This window comes from Mesitornis unicolor, unplaced genomic scaffold, assembly GCF_000695765.1.
Source record: "Mesitornis unicolor isolate BGI_N332 unplaced genomic scaffold, ASM69576v1 scaffold3341, whole genome shotgun sequence".
NCBI classification, from domain to species: domain Eukaryota; kingdom Metazoa; phylum Chordata; class Aves; order Mesitornithiformes; family Mesitornithidae; genus Mesitornis; species Mesitornis unicolor.
The window spans coordinates 23,000-39,980 of NW_010161494.1; the positions used below are offsets into that span (position 1 = coordinate 23,000).

Below are 16,981 nucleotides of genomic sequence, written 5' to 3' on the forward strand. Positions count from 1 at the left end.
ACCAATGTCCCCAAGGTTATCCCCAGGGTATCAGTGACCTAAATACACTGTTTTGAACTTGAAAATTGCTTTTGTTTTTAATGTTGCTGAGTCTCTAAACCCAGCACACATAACAAACTGACTGATTCCAAGCAGCTGTTGTGTAACTTTGCCCCCCACCCCCAGAGATGTTGCCTGCCATTCATTTAATGGGCTTGGTTTCACTGGGAAGTGCCTGGAGGAACCTCTTCACTCCCTAATTAGCAACAGAAGGGGCTTGCTGGGGGTAGCAGTGAAATGTTTGTGAGGTCCCCTGAGAATAAGGGAGGCAGAGAAAGGGCCATTTCCAGCTGGAAAACACTAACTTTCATTCAATGTACAGTGCAGAGCTGAGGACTAAAGAGAAGGTTTTGGGGGGGAAGGTACTTGCAGAAATTATTTCTAGGTAAGAAAGAAGCACTTTTGAAGGGAAAGAAGGGGATGGGAGAGATTGTTCCTGGCCCTCCCAGGTTGTTCATCGCTCCTGCAATCTGAGTTTTACGTAAGATACCGTGGAGCTGCACAGAGGCATCATGGGCTGTCTGCTGGCAGAGGCAGGAGCAAGGTGTTGCTGCGATCTGCTCTCAGATGCTTGAGCTGGCTCTTGTTAATAAGATTCAGGAATTAACAGCTCGGAAGTGCTTAGGAGATCAGTGTTTCCTCCAGGGACATGATCGGAGAGGCTGAGCACAGAATCTGCTATTCAGGGCTGGAGCAGACTTTGGTGCAAAACAAAACTCCCGCCAACCAGCTGAATGTCCTGAGACCTCCCTGGGAAGGTGAAAACTTTGCTTGTCCATCACAGGTAGAGTGATGTGTTTGGGGCTATTCCTTAATTTAATAATATTTCCCATGCAATCTCATTTCTGGGCAGGGCTTTTTTCATACAATACCAATTAAGCATGGACAGTCCCAGCTTGGACCTGTTGAACTGTGGGGACCATTCCCCTTCAGAAGTCATGCAGAGAAATACAGTACTCAGTATCTTTGACTTGTGGGAGCAAAGGTCCAGTGAAGCAAAGGAAAGCCTTGTTAGCTGTAAGGACCTTCCTTAAAAGCAAAGGAAGAAGGTGAAGTTCAAAGAAGAGTGATACTATGGGACAAGCAGGGTTGTAGGAGCCTGAAGGAGCATAGGGGAGATCTGAAGCTTCCAGATACTGCCCTGCCCTGCAATATCACGGGCCAGCACCTCACTGGTAGTGGCCACTGACCAGATTAAAAGGAGTCCCTGGTATAAGTCAGGAGACCATATTCACAAAGATCCCTTGTTACTGAGCATTATTTGCTCTCTAGTAATATTCTTAAGACAGTGAACCTGATTTTGTGCTTGCAAAAGGAAAATTATGCAGCAAAGCCTTCACACTTGTGAGATGAAGGGCAGCACATTACAGCCAGGGCCATAAATCCCAGTGAGGGCCTTGTGAAGGCTCTAAAGGTCAGAATAATAATTTCCAAGTTGCCACAGCATCTCAAACTATAAAAGAGCTGTGTTCAGAGCTTCTGTGCTCCACTCTTACCTTTGTCCACTAGCTCATTTCATAACCAAAGGTCACCAGCTTTCTCCCCTATGTCTCAGGTTTCGGTGTTAATGAGGTTATGAGGCTTGGATTACGGTTTCATGCAACGGGCAATGACAAAAAAATTCCCCAAAAGTCAAAAATAGGAAAAAAAGCCCAAATAGAAAAAAAAAAGGAAGTGGTATTACGTGTACTGCAACCTCCTCTTTGCCACTAGAGGGCACCCAGTATTTGCAGAACTGCTGCTTGGCCTGTGGGTGCTTTCTCCAGCCGCAGGTTACACTACACCCGTGTTAGTGAATGCGTCTGGGAGAACTGGCAGGTTATGTTGTGTTCGGCTCCTCCTGCCTGTATCCAGCTGCTAAACCAGCTGAAAAAATACATTATGGTAACATTTCCATGTGCATGGTTTCTATCATTGCTGCAGGGGTGATTCTGCAGAGCAGTGACGAGAGCAAGAGAAAAACATAGGAAACAAGCTCTCTGTTTATATGTGATTTGTGCAACAGAAACATACGAAATCCATTCATAAAATGATGCCTGTTGTAAAGGGACTGCAGGATGGCGGCAATTGGAAGTTTAGACAGAGGTGCAATTGCGATATAGAGTATATCAAATGTTATTCTCTCTCACCTTTTTTTCCCTCAGTGCCAGAATAGCAGCTGAACCAGCAAAATCACAGCATTAGGACAGAGGCAGAAAACTCCAAGGAGTCTTTTCAAAAACAGGTTTGCTAAGACATATGTCATTCATTCAGGATAAGGGATTCTGCCCCAGTGCAGGAAGATGCTCTGAGACACTTTTGCAGGTCCTTTCCTGTGGGATTCTCCTTTCCATTTACGGGATATGCATGAAAAATCTTGTGGGAGTCAGCCTTGTCTCCAGCAAGCAGTTTCTGTCTGTATTTGTGCCACTAGAGGTTGTGAGAGAGAGGGGGAAACCCTGGTTTTCCACAGACAGGCTGCTACAGCACCCGAGGGCAGGATTTCCTCTGGGACCCTTTGATCTCTGCCCACCATCAGTCAGACAAAACTCCTGCACATACTCTGCATGTCAGCAGATGGGATCCTGGCATCTCAGCTCTTTCAGATTTATCAGTGGGGTTTCCTTACCTTTTAGACTCAGGGTCTTAATGCCCTTGGTGTGTCCAATTAAATCTTAAGCAAAAGCTGTTCTGATTCTTTAGACAGAGAGCAGCAACTTGTATCAAAAAAAAGCATGACCAAGGGAGGTGGTTTTCCCCCTCTACTCCACTTTTATGAGACCTCACTTGGAGTACTGCATCCAGCTCTGGGACCTCCAACATAAGAAGGACATCGAGCTGTTGAAGCAAGTTCAGAGCAGGGCCATGAAGATGATCAGGAGACTGAGTTGGGGCTGTTCAGCCTGAAGAAAAGGCGGCTTTGGGGAGACCTTATAGCAGCCTTCCGGTACCAGAAGAGGGCCTACAGGAAAGCTAGAGAGGTACTTTTTACAAGGGCATGTAGTGATCAGACAAGGGATAATGGTTTCATACTGAAAGAGGGTGGATTTAGATAAGATATTAGGAATAAATTATTTTCTGTGAGGGTGCTGAGGCACTGGCACAGGTTGCCCAGGGAAGTTGTGGATACCCCCTCCCTGGAAGTGTTCAAGGCCAGGTTGGACAGGACTTTGAGCAGCCTGGTCTGGTGGGAGATGTCCCTGCCCATGGCAGGGTCATTGGACTGGATGATCTTTAAGGTCCCTTCCAGCCTAAACCATTCTAGGATTTTATGATTCTGCGATCTTTTCTCTGAAGCTTTTACAAGCTCTTCTGGCTCTTTTTCCACATTCCTGATATAATTTCACTCTCAGATGTTTAAGCCAGACCTTCCTCTGCCAGTCTTTATGCTTTTCCCAGTGCTAGGTAAGAAATAGAATATTCCCAAGGTCTCTTTTGTCTCCTGGAGACATCACAGCCTGGCACCTCACAGGGGTCCTCAGCTACCTTCCACATCGGTTGCAATTCTTTCCTCTCGTTGCTAATAATTCTTCAGTCTTCTGACTGTAGTCCTTCTGCAATCAGGGATTCCATCTTCCAAAAGGCCTCAAGAGAGCTGGTTTTGTTAGAGAAACAGGACCTTAAAGCTAAGTAATCCCAGATGGACATAACCAGAAATAACTGTGGTGGAGCAATACATTGAACTTCAACCATATGAAGGATTTACAAGCTTTTCTACCTGATGGCTGTTTTTGAGGGCACAGTGGCTGCATATGAATTCACAGCAGTATAAGACCTAATCCCCACAACTCCCACTGATGATGGCACTTCTCTTTGAGCATTGCATGGAGATAGGAATCATTTCCTCCTAACAGTAAAATGTGGCTATTCCTGGAGTTAAGCACAGCAAGGACACTGTGCATCAAGTTAGGAAGGAGAAGCCTTTACCCAGTGAGATTTACTGACCATGAGGGAAATAAAATCTAGTTCCCTGAGCTAAAACAAAGCATTGATTTCTGTGGAAAATTAAAAACCTAACTCACCTTTTTTGTTTTGTTTTGTTTTGGTTGCTGCCAATCACAGGTGCTCATGGAATAAGAGCCACCTCATGAAGTGGTTGAAGAGGACACTTGGAGGTCAGCTTGTCTCACCTCCTGCTCAGAGCAGGTCAGGTTGCTCAGTGCCTTGTTCCTGTCAAATTTTGAATGCTTCTGAGGACGGAGATCCCAAATCTTCCCTAGGCCCCTGTCCCAATGTCTGAATTCCTCCATGGTGAACTAATTTCTCCTCATACCTAACTAGAATTTACCTTTTTTGCAATTTGCATACATTGCCTTTTTTCCTTCAACTGTTGCTCCTCCAAGATGAGTCTGGGTCCATTTTTCCTACGCTCTCCACTGGGTAGCTGTAGACAGCAGTAAGACCCAATCCTTTGCCTGCTCTTCTCCAGGCTTAACAAACCCAGGTCTCTCTCTCTTGCCACATGCTCTATTCCCCTGCCGCTTGGTGGCCCTACACCACCAAAGGTGGGCTCACTCCAGTCTTTCCTCCACCAGCAAAGCCAGAAGTGGCCATGGCAGCCCAGCTGTGGCTCACAGGTGCTATAGAGAGATCACTCCACTCAGCCTGCTGGCAAACATGTTTGCAATATAGCCCTGTAGGCAGCTAGCCTTTGCTTGCAAGGACACCTTGTTGGCTCAGACTCAACTGAGGGCCTCAGGCCAGCCTCTGCAATGCTTTTTATGCATTTGGCATCCAGCCTGTGCTGGTGTACAGGGGTTTTCCCTCCCCACGCAGGACTTTGGCTCTGCTGAACTTAATTTGCAACTGCAAACTTACGCAATAGGTGGCACTACGATGTAGTTCGCACTGTCCCCACCAGAGCGTCATTGCTGGAGAGAAAGCCCGCAGAGACGACGTTGCTGCTTCTTCCGGAGCAGCACCAGGCAAGGAGGAGCAGATATGTGGCAGGACTTCCTTCCAAGCGCCTGGTGAGACACCCTTGGTGCGGGGAGGAGGGACCGCAAAAGGGGCTCCCCACGATTGGGGTGGGAGAAAGCCCCTGCAGGGGTCACCAGGTCATCGGAGGGTGGGAGCATGTGGCTGAGTTATCCTGAGCACAAGCAGAGAGGAGGTCTGATTAGACTGAGCCTTGTTTTGTGTCGCTCAGAGAGCTGCTTCTGGGACACACTTGTTTTGTTAGCAGTGCCAAGTTTGTGCTATTACCATGATAACTGCTCTCAGGCCTCCGACTCACTAAACTCCAGGATGTAAGTGCAGGGGGCTATTGTTGCCTGTTGCACAAGCAAACCACTGTTTCCTCTTAGGAGCCTTGTTCTTCCTTGTCTGGGAGCGGTTTAAGGAGATACCTCCTTAAAAATCACAACACAGGCTGTCTCAGAGATCGTTACCAAATTGTTTTGGCAACTGCTGGGGTTTCTAGTAGAGGCAACAGGTTCTACATCAGGCAGAGTGGGAAATTATACTAGGTAAAAAGGAACTGTCAGCAGACTTGGTTTTTTATGGAGTTTCATGTCCTTTTTTGTTTTTGACTCAAGTTATAATTATGACACCAAACGGCTCCCTAATCTAGCTGCCTTCTGCAAGGCAGAGCAACAAGACTTTCACTTGTCACTTCTAATTTTGCTACATTATAGACTGTGCTTTTCTTGCAAGAGAACCGACCAGGCTGAAAGAGAACCGAGGAGGATGTTTTCTTTTTCTTGCAGGCAGATGAAAAAATGATGATAAAAGCTTGGTATCCACTCAGGAGTAATTAGAAGTAGCAAAGGATTAGCAGCTTTGAACAGGGCAACGTCCCACAAACCTTTCTTCCTGCCGGCACTGCAGCATAGGAGTACCACATGGTTTAAGCTTGGAAGTCCCCTGACAAGGCTGTGCACATATTGCTGCACAGCAGTCAAAATAAACTATTTTCTTGGCTGAAGTAACACAGCCACTCGTAGGATGAAACACCGCAAGGACACCTATCCAGTTGTTTAGCACCTTTTATCTAAATTGTGATGAAGGAGGGAATATTATGGCAACAAACTGTCTAGCTAAAATACAGCCCAGAAACACTGCCTCTTTGTGCAGAGGCAGTGCTTTTAGTCCCTGTCTTTCTGTCCCATCCAAAAAGGCAGGAAAAGTAATGGCTGTTGCTGGGCGGCTAAACAGCTTGTGATCCCATGGCTGGGCAGTAAATGCTGCTGGCAGGTGACATTCTTTGCCCCATCCTCAAGGGTTGATACCATTCAGACAACACTATGAGAACATAAGAATATTTTATTTCTTTTTTGTAGGGAGAGCATCCTGTGCTGGACCAGGTGAGTGAAATAGATGCTCTGTGCTGAGGCCTCCACTTTTTTATTAGCACCCTGGCTGGAGCACAGCATAGTCCCTTCCCTACCCTTCATTCACAGTCCCTTGCAGCTCCCTGCAGTAGCTCCAGACACCTCTACTAATTCCCAAGGGAAGCTTGAGGCATGGGTCAGAGTGACGGGAATCGTTTCCCTAAGCATTTGAAGGGTTTTGAAACATGCTGCATGTCTGTTAAAACCAGCTCTGGTGGCCTAGCTCCCACACCTCAAGAAAGCCTGAAACCTTGCTGTCTAGAACAGAAGCAGGGGCACCAGACACTAGCTGAGATGCTAACCCATGGAAAAGCTATGGTGGAGGGCCAGCGTTGCCCTAAAAGATTATTAGATCTGTAGGAGAGCTATGTATAAAGCACTGCCAAGAGGGGCACGTCTACCACATGCAGCTCTCTCCAGCAGCTGAAGACCCTTGTTAGTGCGCCTGGTCTTCAGCCCATTCTGTCTGTGCAGTTTTTATTCCTGGAGGAGTCCAGCTGCTACTATCCCATTCACTCCAGTACCTGCCTTAAAATAGACCGGTCCACATCCTATTGACCCTTGTCCCCCAGGGCACCCTGCTTCAAGGGATAAGGAAGCCTTGTGATCAGCAAGTCCTGATCAGCAAGGACTTCGGGTCACTAAGAAGCACTAGTAGATGTAACCCTGCTCCAAATCTTGCCTGTGATCTTATCTGATGGTAACAGAAACCCCCAGTCCTTGCTGACTCCATGGGATTTGTAGGCACTTGTTACAGCTTATGCCCAACTCATGTGCATACAGGCCTCAGCATAGTCCGCTTACCCTTGTCACTTGTTGAACACAATTTCATGCCTCCCCAGGTCTTTTGATTATTCTCAGAAGAATGCAGTCCTGGTCCCTGCGGTCGCTCTGGGGGTTGGAGGGATGCTGGTTTACTGGCTGAGGTCTAGACACAAGATCGAGACTCTTGAAATGGGTGATGGATGGTGGGGCTCAGGTGAAAGACCCCTAAAAGGGAAAGAAGATGAAAGTATCCGTCCCTTCAAGATTGAAACGTCTGACAAAGAAATTGAGGTACATCAAGGATGTAGGGAAGGGTGAAAAGCGATGAGGTGGAGCCAGTCCATCACCCACCTTACCGCTTCGAGGTGATGTCTTGGGTGTGGCAGCAGCCAGCTACCTAGCACTGTTAGATGATGTTCTGACTCACCGCCCTTTGTGAACGGGTTTTGAGCTCAGATTCATTGCAGTGGCCTGTAAAGACTTTCTGAGACCACAGATCCTCCATGCAACCCGGGACTGCTCCGGTGGAAAGGCCTCACTTTGAGCAGCAAACTTTGACAGTGGGTCTGCGGGTGGTGGAGCAGGGTGGGAGGGTGTTGGGGCAGCAGTGGCACCAGTGGGGCAGGACTGAGGGACTTCCACAGCGGGAAGGGCTGGAAGGGTGAAGAGGGGTCTTGACTGAGTCACAGCCCCTCTATCCCCACATGACAGTGTCTAATTATCTGGCCAATTAACTGTTGGCAGCTCAGGCTGAGCTTCTTATTCACCCAGCCAGCAGTACCAGTACTGGCAAGCTCCTAGTGCCAAAAACCCTGAAGCAAGTTAGCAGCAAGGCAAGAGTAGGACCTGGTACTTATGGGTGCCGTAGGGGAACTGTTAACCTGTAGAAAAATATATTCTCCATATAAATGATTCAAGGTCATGCAGAGTATGCCACCGCTTCAGAAGGGGTTGTGGTGTCCCCAGTAGTGACACAAGAGCTAGTGGAGCCAGTAGAGGCTGTCCATGCCTGTGCTGGTACAGGGCATGTGCGGGCAGCTGGACAGCCTTACAAGAAGGGCTCCCCTCTGCAGGACCTGCACCGCCGCCTGGAGCAGGCCCGCTACACACCCCCTCTGGAAGGGGCTGCCTTCCACTATGGCTTCAACTCCAACTACCTGCGGAAGGTGGTGGCCTACTGGAGGAACCAGTTCGACTGGCACAAGCAAGTGGAAGTCCTGAACAAATACCCCCATTTCCAAACCACCATTGAAGGTGAGGGAGTCTCTGCCGCTTGAGCAGGTCTCACTCTGAAATGCACAGGGAGAAGGGGGAGATTTAGGAGGTTACAATATTTAAGACAACAGTATGCATAACAGCTTAGTGATATGAGTGAAATATCACTAGTGGAGGCTATATTATTAATAGCCTTCTATAGATTAAGACCATTACACAGTGTCAATAAGATTAGGTCTAGTTCAAGATGGGCTTCATCTGGCTCTGAACCTGTGCTAACTAATTATGAGGTTTTCCTCTGCTATTGCCTTGAAGCCACCTTCTAAAATTGCAAAATTTACCCAGACTCTGAGGCAAAAATTTCCCCCACCACCACCCAGCTTAGCCAGGTGAGGTTAGCCAGGCTTTAGTTAAATGATCTGCAGGTTAAACTTCTATCTTGCATGCATTGTTTTATGTTTCTCTTTTTGTCACCCACATATTTTATAATTCTGTCATGGTTTTGCATGTGTCTTTCCTGCATTATGCTATTAATTTAAGTGCAGCTCTACTTATATACTGTGAGATCAGTTTCTCAGGAGATGGATGCTCAATTTCCTGGGACCCAAATATGTGGGGCTGGGATCAATACCTCTGTAAGTAAAAGATGAGAAATAGTTACAATGTTAGGCATTGCCTTTCAGCTAGGCATCTTCTAGCCATAGGTTAATTGTGTGACTTCTGCTACAAATACTAATTGCAGTTTTGTCACTCTCCTCCTTCAGAGTCCAGAGCAGAAACTTTGATGGAACCAGAACTTTAATTTCTCTCTCTTGAATGTGTGGCAGGGATCAATATCCATTTTATCCACGTGAAGCCCTCCTACGTCCCTCACGGTCGCGCTGTTCAACCTCTGCTGATGGTCCACGGCTGGCCTGGCTCCTTCTACGAGTTCTACAAGATCATTCCTCTGCTCACAGAACCAGCCAGGCATGGCCTGAACGAGAGTGACACAGTGTTTGAGGTCATCTGCCCATCCATCCCAGGCTATGGCTTCTCAGAGGCACCACACCAGCAAGGTAAGCAGTGAAAAAGCTCTGCTGGAATCACAAGGTTTTTGGAGTAGCACCTTCAGCCACCCTCAGGCCCCCTGGGCACTGCTGTTTGTGAATGCAGACGCTTGACTCTGCACTATCACCCATGTGGCTGAGTCTCTGGGGCTGGCTGTGGAGATCCGGAAGGCAATGGCAGCTGGAAGCCACATCTGCTTTCCACTTCCTCCACTTTCCACTGAATTTCTATCACATGCTGTTCACTTTATTGCCAAGGAGTGAGGCAGAGCAGCATAGCACACAGCAGCACAATTATATGCCTCTGTCGGGCCATGATCTTTGGCCAGGGGATGAACACAAGGACAGACAGGTCTCCTGTGTTTCTCTTTACCTACAGGATTTGACACCATAGCAACTGCTCGGATATTTCATAAGCTGATGAACAGATTGGGCTTCAAGGAATACTACCTACAGGGAGGAGACTGGGGATCTCGTGTTACCACAAACATGGCCCAGATGCTGCCACAGTGAGTAGCAAAGAGAATCAGTGCAGAAAAGCTGCCTCCAATTCTTACCCTACCTTCTGGCTCCTTGGTCCTGCTCCTTGCCTTCTGTTTGCCCTGCCTCTCATCTCCTCCTGCTTTGTTTCCTCCAGGGACATCCCCACCCCTGTGCATTCAGTTGTATTCATATGCTTTGCACTGATATTGGCTCAGTTTGCATACTTCCTAAATTTCAGTGCTGTTTGGCTTCTCTTTCACTAGCTGTGGCAGTAAATTCTGATGCATTTTGATTTGAGACAGATCATCATTCTAAATCAGGAAGGAGATAAATTTAAAATCAGCAGGGAGAAAAGGAAGGAAGGAGCTCAGCCTTTCAGCAGCTGAACAGTGCCATGAAGTATAGGATTTTCCTGTCTAAAATGCAGAGTTGAGACTGATTGGAAAAGAAACACAATACCTTCCTTAGAAGATGGCAGCACTGCTCATTGTTCAGCATTTAATGTCAAGTGGGCACCACAGCCACACTTAGGTCAGAGAACAGATAAAGGGGGAAAGCTCTTAAAGCAGTGAGACTGCAGGCTGAACAGCTCAGTCTTCCCCATTGCAGTTGTGCATCACAGCACCCAGAGCACTGTGGCCACATGTGATCTACTTGAGCTTTTTGGAAATACCCATCACAGGCTGTTCCCTACAGCACAGAACAGCACAAGGCCAACAGGCAGAGCTACCAGCATGGATATGCCACATCCAGAAATGGAGTGCCTAAAGCTAACATCATACCAGTGGCGCAGGTGGATGGAGGTGGCACCAACTGTACTATTTCTAACTCCCGTAATTTTCTTTTTTTAATAATGAACTTGAAGGGCTTTTTGTATTTGGCTCAGTGAAATGAGCTATTCTATCACCGCTTCCAGTCAGATGTATTATCCAGAAAATTTAGAGACAGAAAATTGCTTGATTTAACTTTTTATTCACTAACTTAATTTTAGATCTGTGAAAGGGCTTCATCTAAATCTTGTCTTCGTGAGCAAACAAGGTTTGGGAAGGATGATTTCTGTGATGCTTGGGGCTTATGTACCATGGCTCGTAGGCCTCACTAGGGAAGATGTTCAACGTACATATCCTTTCATTCAGAAGAATATACATGCAGTTCTGCGAGAGTCTGGATACTTACACATCCAAGCCACCAAACCAGACACTGCAGGTAATGAACCTTCTCTATATCACTATGAAGATCATATACGAACTGCTTATGGTATGTAAAAACTTAGAGTTGAACAAAGGCTGTGTTTGAGAAGCAGTGAGTTCTGGTGACTGAACACAAGACATAGGGACAAAAACTGTGTAAAAGGCAGTTAAAAGGAACAGCTTAAAAAAAGATGGAGACCACAAGTATCACTTTTCAAAGTCTCTTAAATAGCATGCCACTTCTCTTAGACCCTTTGCAAAAAGCCTCTTAAAGTAAAGCACAGGGTCCTGAAATTGAAGTTTCTGGAAGTAAATGTGGGTGAAAACAAGAAAAATTTCATTAGCAAGTGCAATGTGAAACTTGCAGGAAGGTAGACCCAGCCCTAACACCTGAAAAGGCAGAAGCATGGCATAGTGGGGCCAGTATATAAGGAGTCTGAAGAAAGATATGGCCATCTCAGAAAAGTGGAATGAATTATTTGCATCAGTCCCCACTAGTGAGGGTTTTGCGGTGTTCCTTTATTGAAATAATCCCTCATCAGGAAAGACAGCAGGGCTGTCTCAGACTGGTGCCAGGTGTGGAGACCATAGAATGAATAGCACCCCAATCTGGCAATTCACTGAAAAACAAACTCAAATGGAATCGTTAACTAATGCCCAATCTGCTGCTTGAACTGGTCACAATACCAAAGACATAAAAGAAGCCAAACAAGATAGCAGGTTGGAGGGTTTGGGGGATTTTTTTGAAGGGTGTTGGTTTTTTTTAAGAGCCAAACAGTGAAGGTAGCCCCAGACAAACAAAGGCCAGTATATCTAGTCTCTAATCAGAAAGCTAGCAGAACTGTTTTAAAGAGGAGAATTGATTTACAGGTGATAATATCACAGGGAAACCATGCTTCAAAAATCAGAGCTCTGGCAGAATCAGAGAGCTGTGGAGCCAGTACTGGAACATACTTCATTCCCAAAAAAGTTTTGCTGAAGTTCCTCCCCTTATGTTCTTAAAGGAATCAAACTGCCTTAAGAAAAGTTTGTGAATTAATAACTAGCTAACATGAGAATCCAAGCATAGGAATAAGTAAGAAAGTTCCAGAAGAGGGAGAGCATTGCAAAAGTCTGTGCTGACACCTACACAGCATGATCCTGATTTCTCTACAGATAAAAGTTAATGGTTAAGTGAAAATTTGACAGCTATCCAGGGTTTCATTTAATCTAAAGATAACTGCAGAGAGTTGCAAAAACATTTAAGTGACTGATTGATTAAACTGGCCAATAAAAACAGATGTCAACAAAGTCCAAAGCATTTAAGTAGAGAAAGAAAATAACAGCAGGCTCTAGTTTGGCTGCTGCCTTGTGAGAGAATCCACGAGTCATGGATAGTGCTTTGAAATGACAGCTGGCTCAGAGTTTAAGAGGATCTTAGGAAAAAGGCGAAAAGAGACTAGACAAAACACTAAATCCATGATATTCAGAATCTGTTGCACCCTTGTTCACACTGTTTCATAAATATATTTTAGAATCAGAAGAACATAGGAAGGGGAGAAAAGGAAGACTGAAGTGACCAAGCAGCACTGTACCTAGTTGAGGACGCTCAATCTGAAAAAAGAAGAGCAGGGATTTTGTAGCACACTAAAACTGTAACATGTAGAAAATGAGTAGGGGAAAAAAAAGTATTCTCTCCTCAGTCTCAAGAAATATCTACGTTATAACTTTAGTTCTCATTAGGCAGATTTAAAGCAAAACTAAAGTATTTTCACTCACCACAAGTTGTGGTACCTAAGATGTGGTACCTAAGATGTGGTACAGGTTGAATGACTAATAATCTGCAAACAAGACGACTATTTCTGAGCATCTAATTCATGGAAGTTGAATGCAGTGGTTCAGAGGCAGCTTTCAGCCCAGAAAATGCTCATCTCCAGACGGGTTATGTGCTAGCTGGCTAATTTTAGCCTGCCCTACCATTGCTGGTCAAAGCATTTACATGACTTGGATCTGTAGCAAATTGCTCTAGGTCTGCCAGTGTGGGGAAGCTCTTGTGCTAAGGCACAACCTCACTTTACATGAGCTATGTCCACTGTTAAACTGAGGCCGTGTTGTGCATCCTCTTCTACAAAGTCACACTAAACTACACTTGAGAGTAGGCAATACTGAGCATACTATAAAACTACAACCCGGGGTATGGTACAGGAATATTCCCAAGGCAAGCCTCTATCACCACTGCAGTAATCCCTATCTCTGTGTTACAGATAAGAACACAGATATAATATACAAAAGGCAGGAACAGATAACAGACACACAGCACTCCACTGTTTAAATTAGATAAAAAGTGATGAACAACACTTAGTGTCCTGGTTATCCATTTTAAGCAGGACAGTGCTCCCAAGTAGTTTATCACAAATTTCTGTGTAGAGTGTAATCCCTTTACATCTGAATTTGCTCCTTCTGCTAGAAGCCACCAGAACTTTCTTAGCTCCTAACTTCTTCTGTACAGGAATTATCAGGAGTTTGTAGTGCTGTCAGTTATGGCTGGAACTCCACTGGGGTAAATTTGTCAAGAGGACTACCAGAGAGAGTAGAATACAAACTCTACAGAATTCTCAGGAAATGCTGAAGAATTCATGAAAGTCCAGTTTAACTTCCACTGAAGTATTGCAGTACCAAGCAGCTGCAACAGCTCTCCCATTCTTCTCATGAATTAGGTTGTGGACTGAATGACTCCCCCGTCGGGCTTGCTGCATATATTTTGGAGAAATTCTCTACCTGGACAGATAAATCATTTCTATGTGAAGATGATGGAGGCTTGGAAAGGTAAGAAAACAGATGCTCTTCTATGGGAAAACTCATTAAAAGAATGAGTGATTACAACTAATAAGGACATAGGTAAAAGACTGGCCAGTCAAAGCTGAATTTTAAGGCTGAAAGATTACATGTAACACTTAGTAATTTAAACTTATAGCAGACTGCCTGCAAACTGCCACTTCAGCACCAGGCAGTTTTGGTCTGGGCACATGGGTGCCCATTAATTTGCTGCTTGAAAACAAGTGGAGAACAAGAGGAACAACTGTTCTTAAGGCCATGAGCCCCATATAGCATGTTGAGAAACAGCTTCCAATTATATTTCTTCATCTATCTTTCTCAACAGAAAATACTCTCTTGATGAGCTTTTGACCAACGTGATGATTTATTGGGTGACATCCACCATCGTGTCCTCGATGCGATACTACAAGGAGAACTTTGCCAGGAACCCTTTTTCATCTGCTGATACCAGGTAATGAAGTGGCACATGCAAGACAGACTTGCAAATGAGATTGAACCACGTTTTCCTGTATTAACATTTAGATAGGCTTACAACAGCAAGTTTAGTTTAAAAAAAAAAAATCCAAGTTTTAATTTTCTTTTGATAAATATAATTAAGGGTCACTTTTGAGCCTATAATTCACACAAGGTAGCTTGTGGCCAAGACAGTGCTGAAGCCTTATCAAAGTATATTCAGTCTCATTTGTGTTTAAATACAGGTCTGTACACTCAAACAAGCCTAATCTGTGCCTCAGTTCAGTGAAAACAGAACAGAAGACCGTGAACATTTTTAAGAGAGAAGTTTAAACTGAATTAGGAAGGATATGGCTTTCTGGTGAATAAACTAAGAACTGTAGCTAACAGTTAGGCACAAACTTCTAGAAGCAATTTGGAGAGCAGTACTTGAAACTGAGCACTTCTAACAGCCACTAGCTTTAAGATTATTATAAAAGAGGCTGACCAGGAAAATGCTGCTGAGCAGAATTCTCCAACTGATTGATCATACAAGCAAATAGGAGGCCTTTTGTTTGTAGACTGAACCAGCTTACCTTTCATCTCAAGAGTCATTTGTTGTGCTGGTACCATGAATTCTAAAGTAAACATGAGCTAGCTCATTTCTGACTTTCACAGAGAGGTGTGGCGTCTTGCCACATATCACAAAGCCACAAAACAAGGTCAGTTTAAAAATCCGAAACATTTCCAGATTGATCTGCTCTAAAGTTGGCTCTACTTCGCGCATCTTTGAGTGTAACATTCTTAAACTCAAGGAGATCCAAATACAAGTGAAGCTCTTCAGCAGAGTACAGACCACAAAATGGGTTGCTGTGGTGAAACTTCTCCAGCTGACTCTGGCAGTTGCCAGTCAGGTTTTTATAGACTTTCCCCAGGACTTTTCAAAAATGCAGCTAACTTATGTCTTCTAGGATTGGAGTATATGTTCCCACTGGGATTGCAGCTTTTCCGCAGGAAATTTTACATACGCCACGGGTCTGGGCAAAGGATGTCTTCAAGAACATCGTCACTTTCACTTACATGCCACGTGGAGGGCATTTTGCTGCCTTTGAGGAACCAAAGCTTCTGGCACAGGACATCATGCAATTTGTCAGAAAGGTGGAACAGCTGTGAACCTGTAGTTTAGATATACACACAGAACAGAACCAAGTGGTTCTGCAACAAGCTGAGCCTTTATTTTGAAGTATTAAATAAAGCCAGTGTAATCACATACAGAAGATAGCATTTTATTTTGATAATAATTATAGTACTAAACTTCATAAGTATTAAAAAAAAGCATCTTCTTTCTTTCTTTCTTTCCTAGGGCACCATATCATTGCTGCATTCATAGTTCAAGTATAACAGAATATGTGAACAGTTTAGCGTAGTAACATTGCACTCATTTGGGGAAGCAAATAGAAATGAACTGGCTCCTAGTTCCTCAGATTCTTTAAATACTCGAGTGAGTATTGAATACTTGAGTAAATAACAGCATTCTTAAATATGCATTACAAGAAGCTTTGGTAGAAGTGTAAAGGGTTTTGATCTCCTGAGCACAAACACTCTCACGTTCAAGTTATATTTCAAGAGACCTGTGATTGCATATTCAAGTGGGTAGCTGTGCATAAGGCAGCTTACTTCATTCTAGCTGTTCTTCCCATTAGAGCTAGTACTAGTAGCTACTACACATTGTAAACAGTTGTTAATGCAGAGACAGCACTCCTAGTGTTCTCAGAGCTCAAAAATATCAAGTTAATTTCCTCCTAGTTCTATAATCTCATTCCAAAAGATCAAAGTTAAAATATGCATCAAGTGTAGAGGGTTAGTTCGACCTTTATCCTTCAAAAGGATTTTTACCACCCCATTGTGTAATTTTTGCTAGCAAGAAACTGCAAGAAACCTCACTACCAGTCAGCTTGAGTTTCTCTTCAAATGGGAGAGCTATTTGAAGCTATTCAGCTCATTACATTACAGATACACACCAGCTGACTGAAGATAACTCCAGCAGGTATCTAGTTCTGACACACTGTACACTAAGGGTTTCTCTCCCTCCCTCCTTGTCCCATTCTGCATTAGACACCAGGCCAGAAGAAAGGGCTCAAGTTTTGTTTTCAAGTGGTACATCCTGACTTGGATCAGGTATTTGACATGTAAAGATAGCACTGAACTTGATCATGGTCCCCTCAACTCTTCTTCACATTTCAGAAACATTTAGAGTCCAAGACTCTTAAGACATCTAAGATGTAAAAGTAAGCAAGAAACTAACTTTCCTGCTGTGAAGTGAGAATAAACCAGCATATTGGGGCAGGAGTCCTAAATTCCTCTGAAGAGACCTAGAGGGAAATTTCTTAAAGTTAAAAGTAACTGTGTATCTAACTGTCAGGGCTGTTAGACTACCGGTTAGTAAAGAAAATGGTAAGACGTGCTTCCCTGCCTCCACAGGACTGCTCAAGCTCTTTTCATCACTAGTACAAGACCGTGCTAGGTACAAGACCTCCCAGCTGCTGAGAAGTCCCACTCTTTGGATTAACTAACTAAAACTGAGTTATGGGGAAATCTAATTTTGTCAAATAGATGGGCAAACACTTGAGTACTCAAGCCTGATCAGACTGCAGGGAAAGGTCTCCTTTTACAGGAGTAGGGT

General features: G+C 44.6%; 1 protein-coding gene across 1 annotated transcript; it reads left to right on the forward strand.

Moving 5' to 3' along the window:
* The first annotated feature begins 4,928 nt into the window (after positions 1-4,928).
* LOC104547407 (epoxide hydrolase 1-like) lies at positions 4,929-15,471 on the forward strand. Its single transcript, XM_010193072.1, has 10 exons — positions 4,929-4,988; positions 6,300-6,323; positions 7,193-7,406; positions 8,189-8,369; positions 9,158-9,388; positions 9,759-9,888; positions 10,854-11,068; positions 13,749-13,857; positions 14,192-14,317; positions 15,270-15,471. The coding sequence occupies exons 1-10, from the start codon at positions 4,960-4,962 to the stop codon at positions 15,469-15,471; spliced, it is 1,461 nt and encodes a 486-aa protein (XP_010191374.1). The 5' UTR covers positions 4,929-4,959.
* Positions 15,472-16,981: the final 1,510 nt, after the last annotated feature.

Coding starts and splice junctions, on each gene's coding strand:
- LOC104547407 (XM_010193072.1), top strand. CDS start 4,960: ATGTGGCAGGACTTCCTTCCAAGCGCCTG. Junction 4,989..6,299: donor GACTTCCTTCCAAGCGCCTG/GTGAGACACCCT, acceptor TCTTTTTTGTAG/GGAGAGCATCCTGTGCTGGA. Junction 14,318..15,269: donor TTTTCATCTGCTGATACCAG/GTAATGAAGTGG, acceptor TATGTCTTCTAG/GATTGGAGTATATGTTCCCA.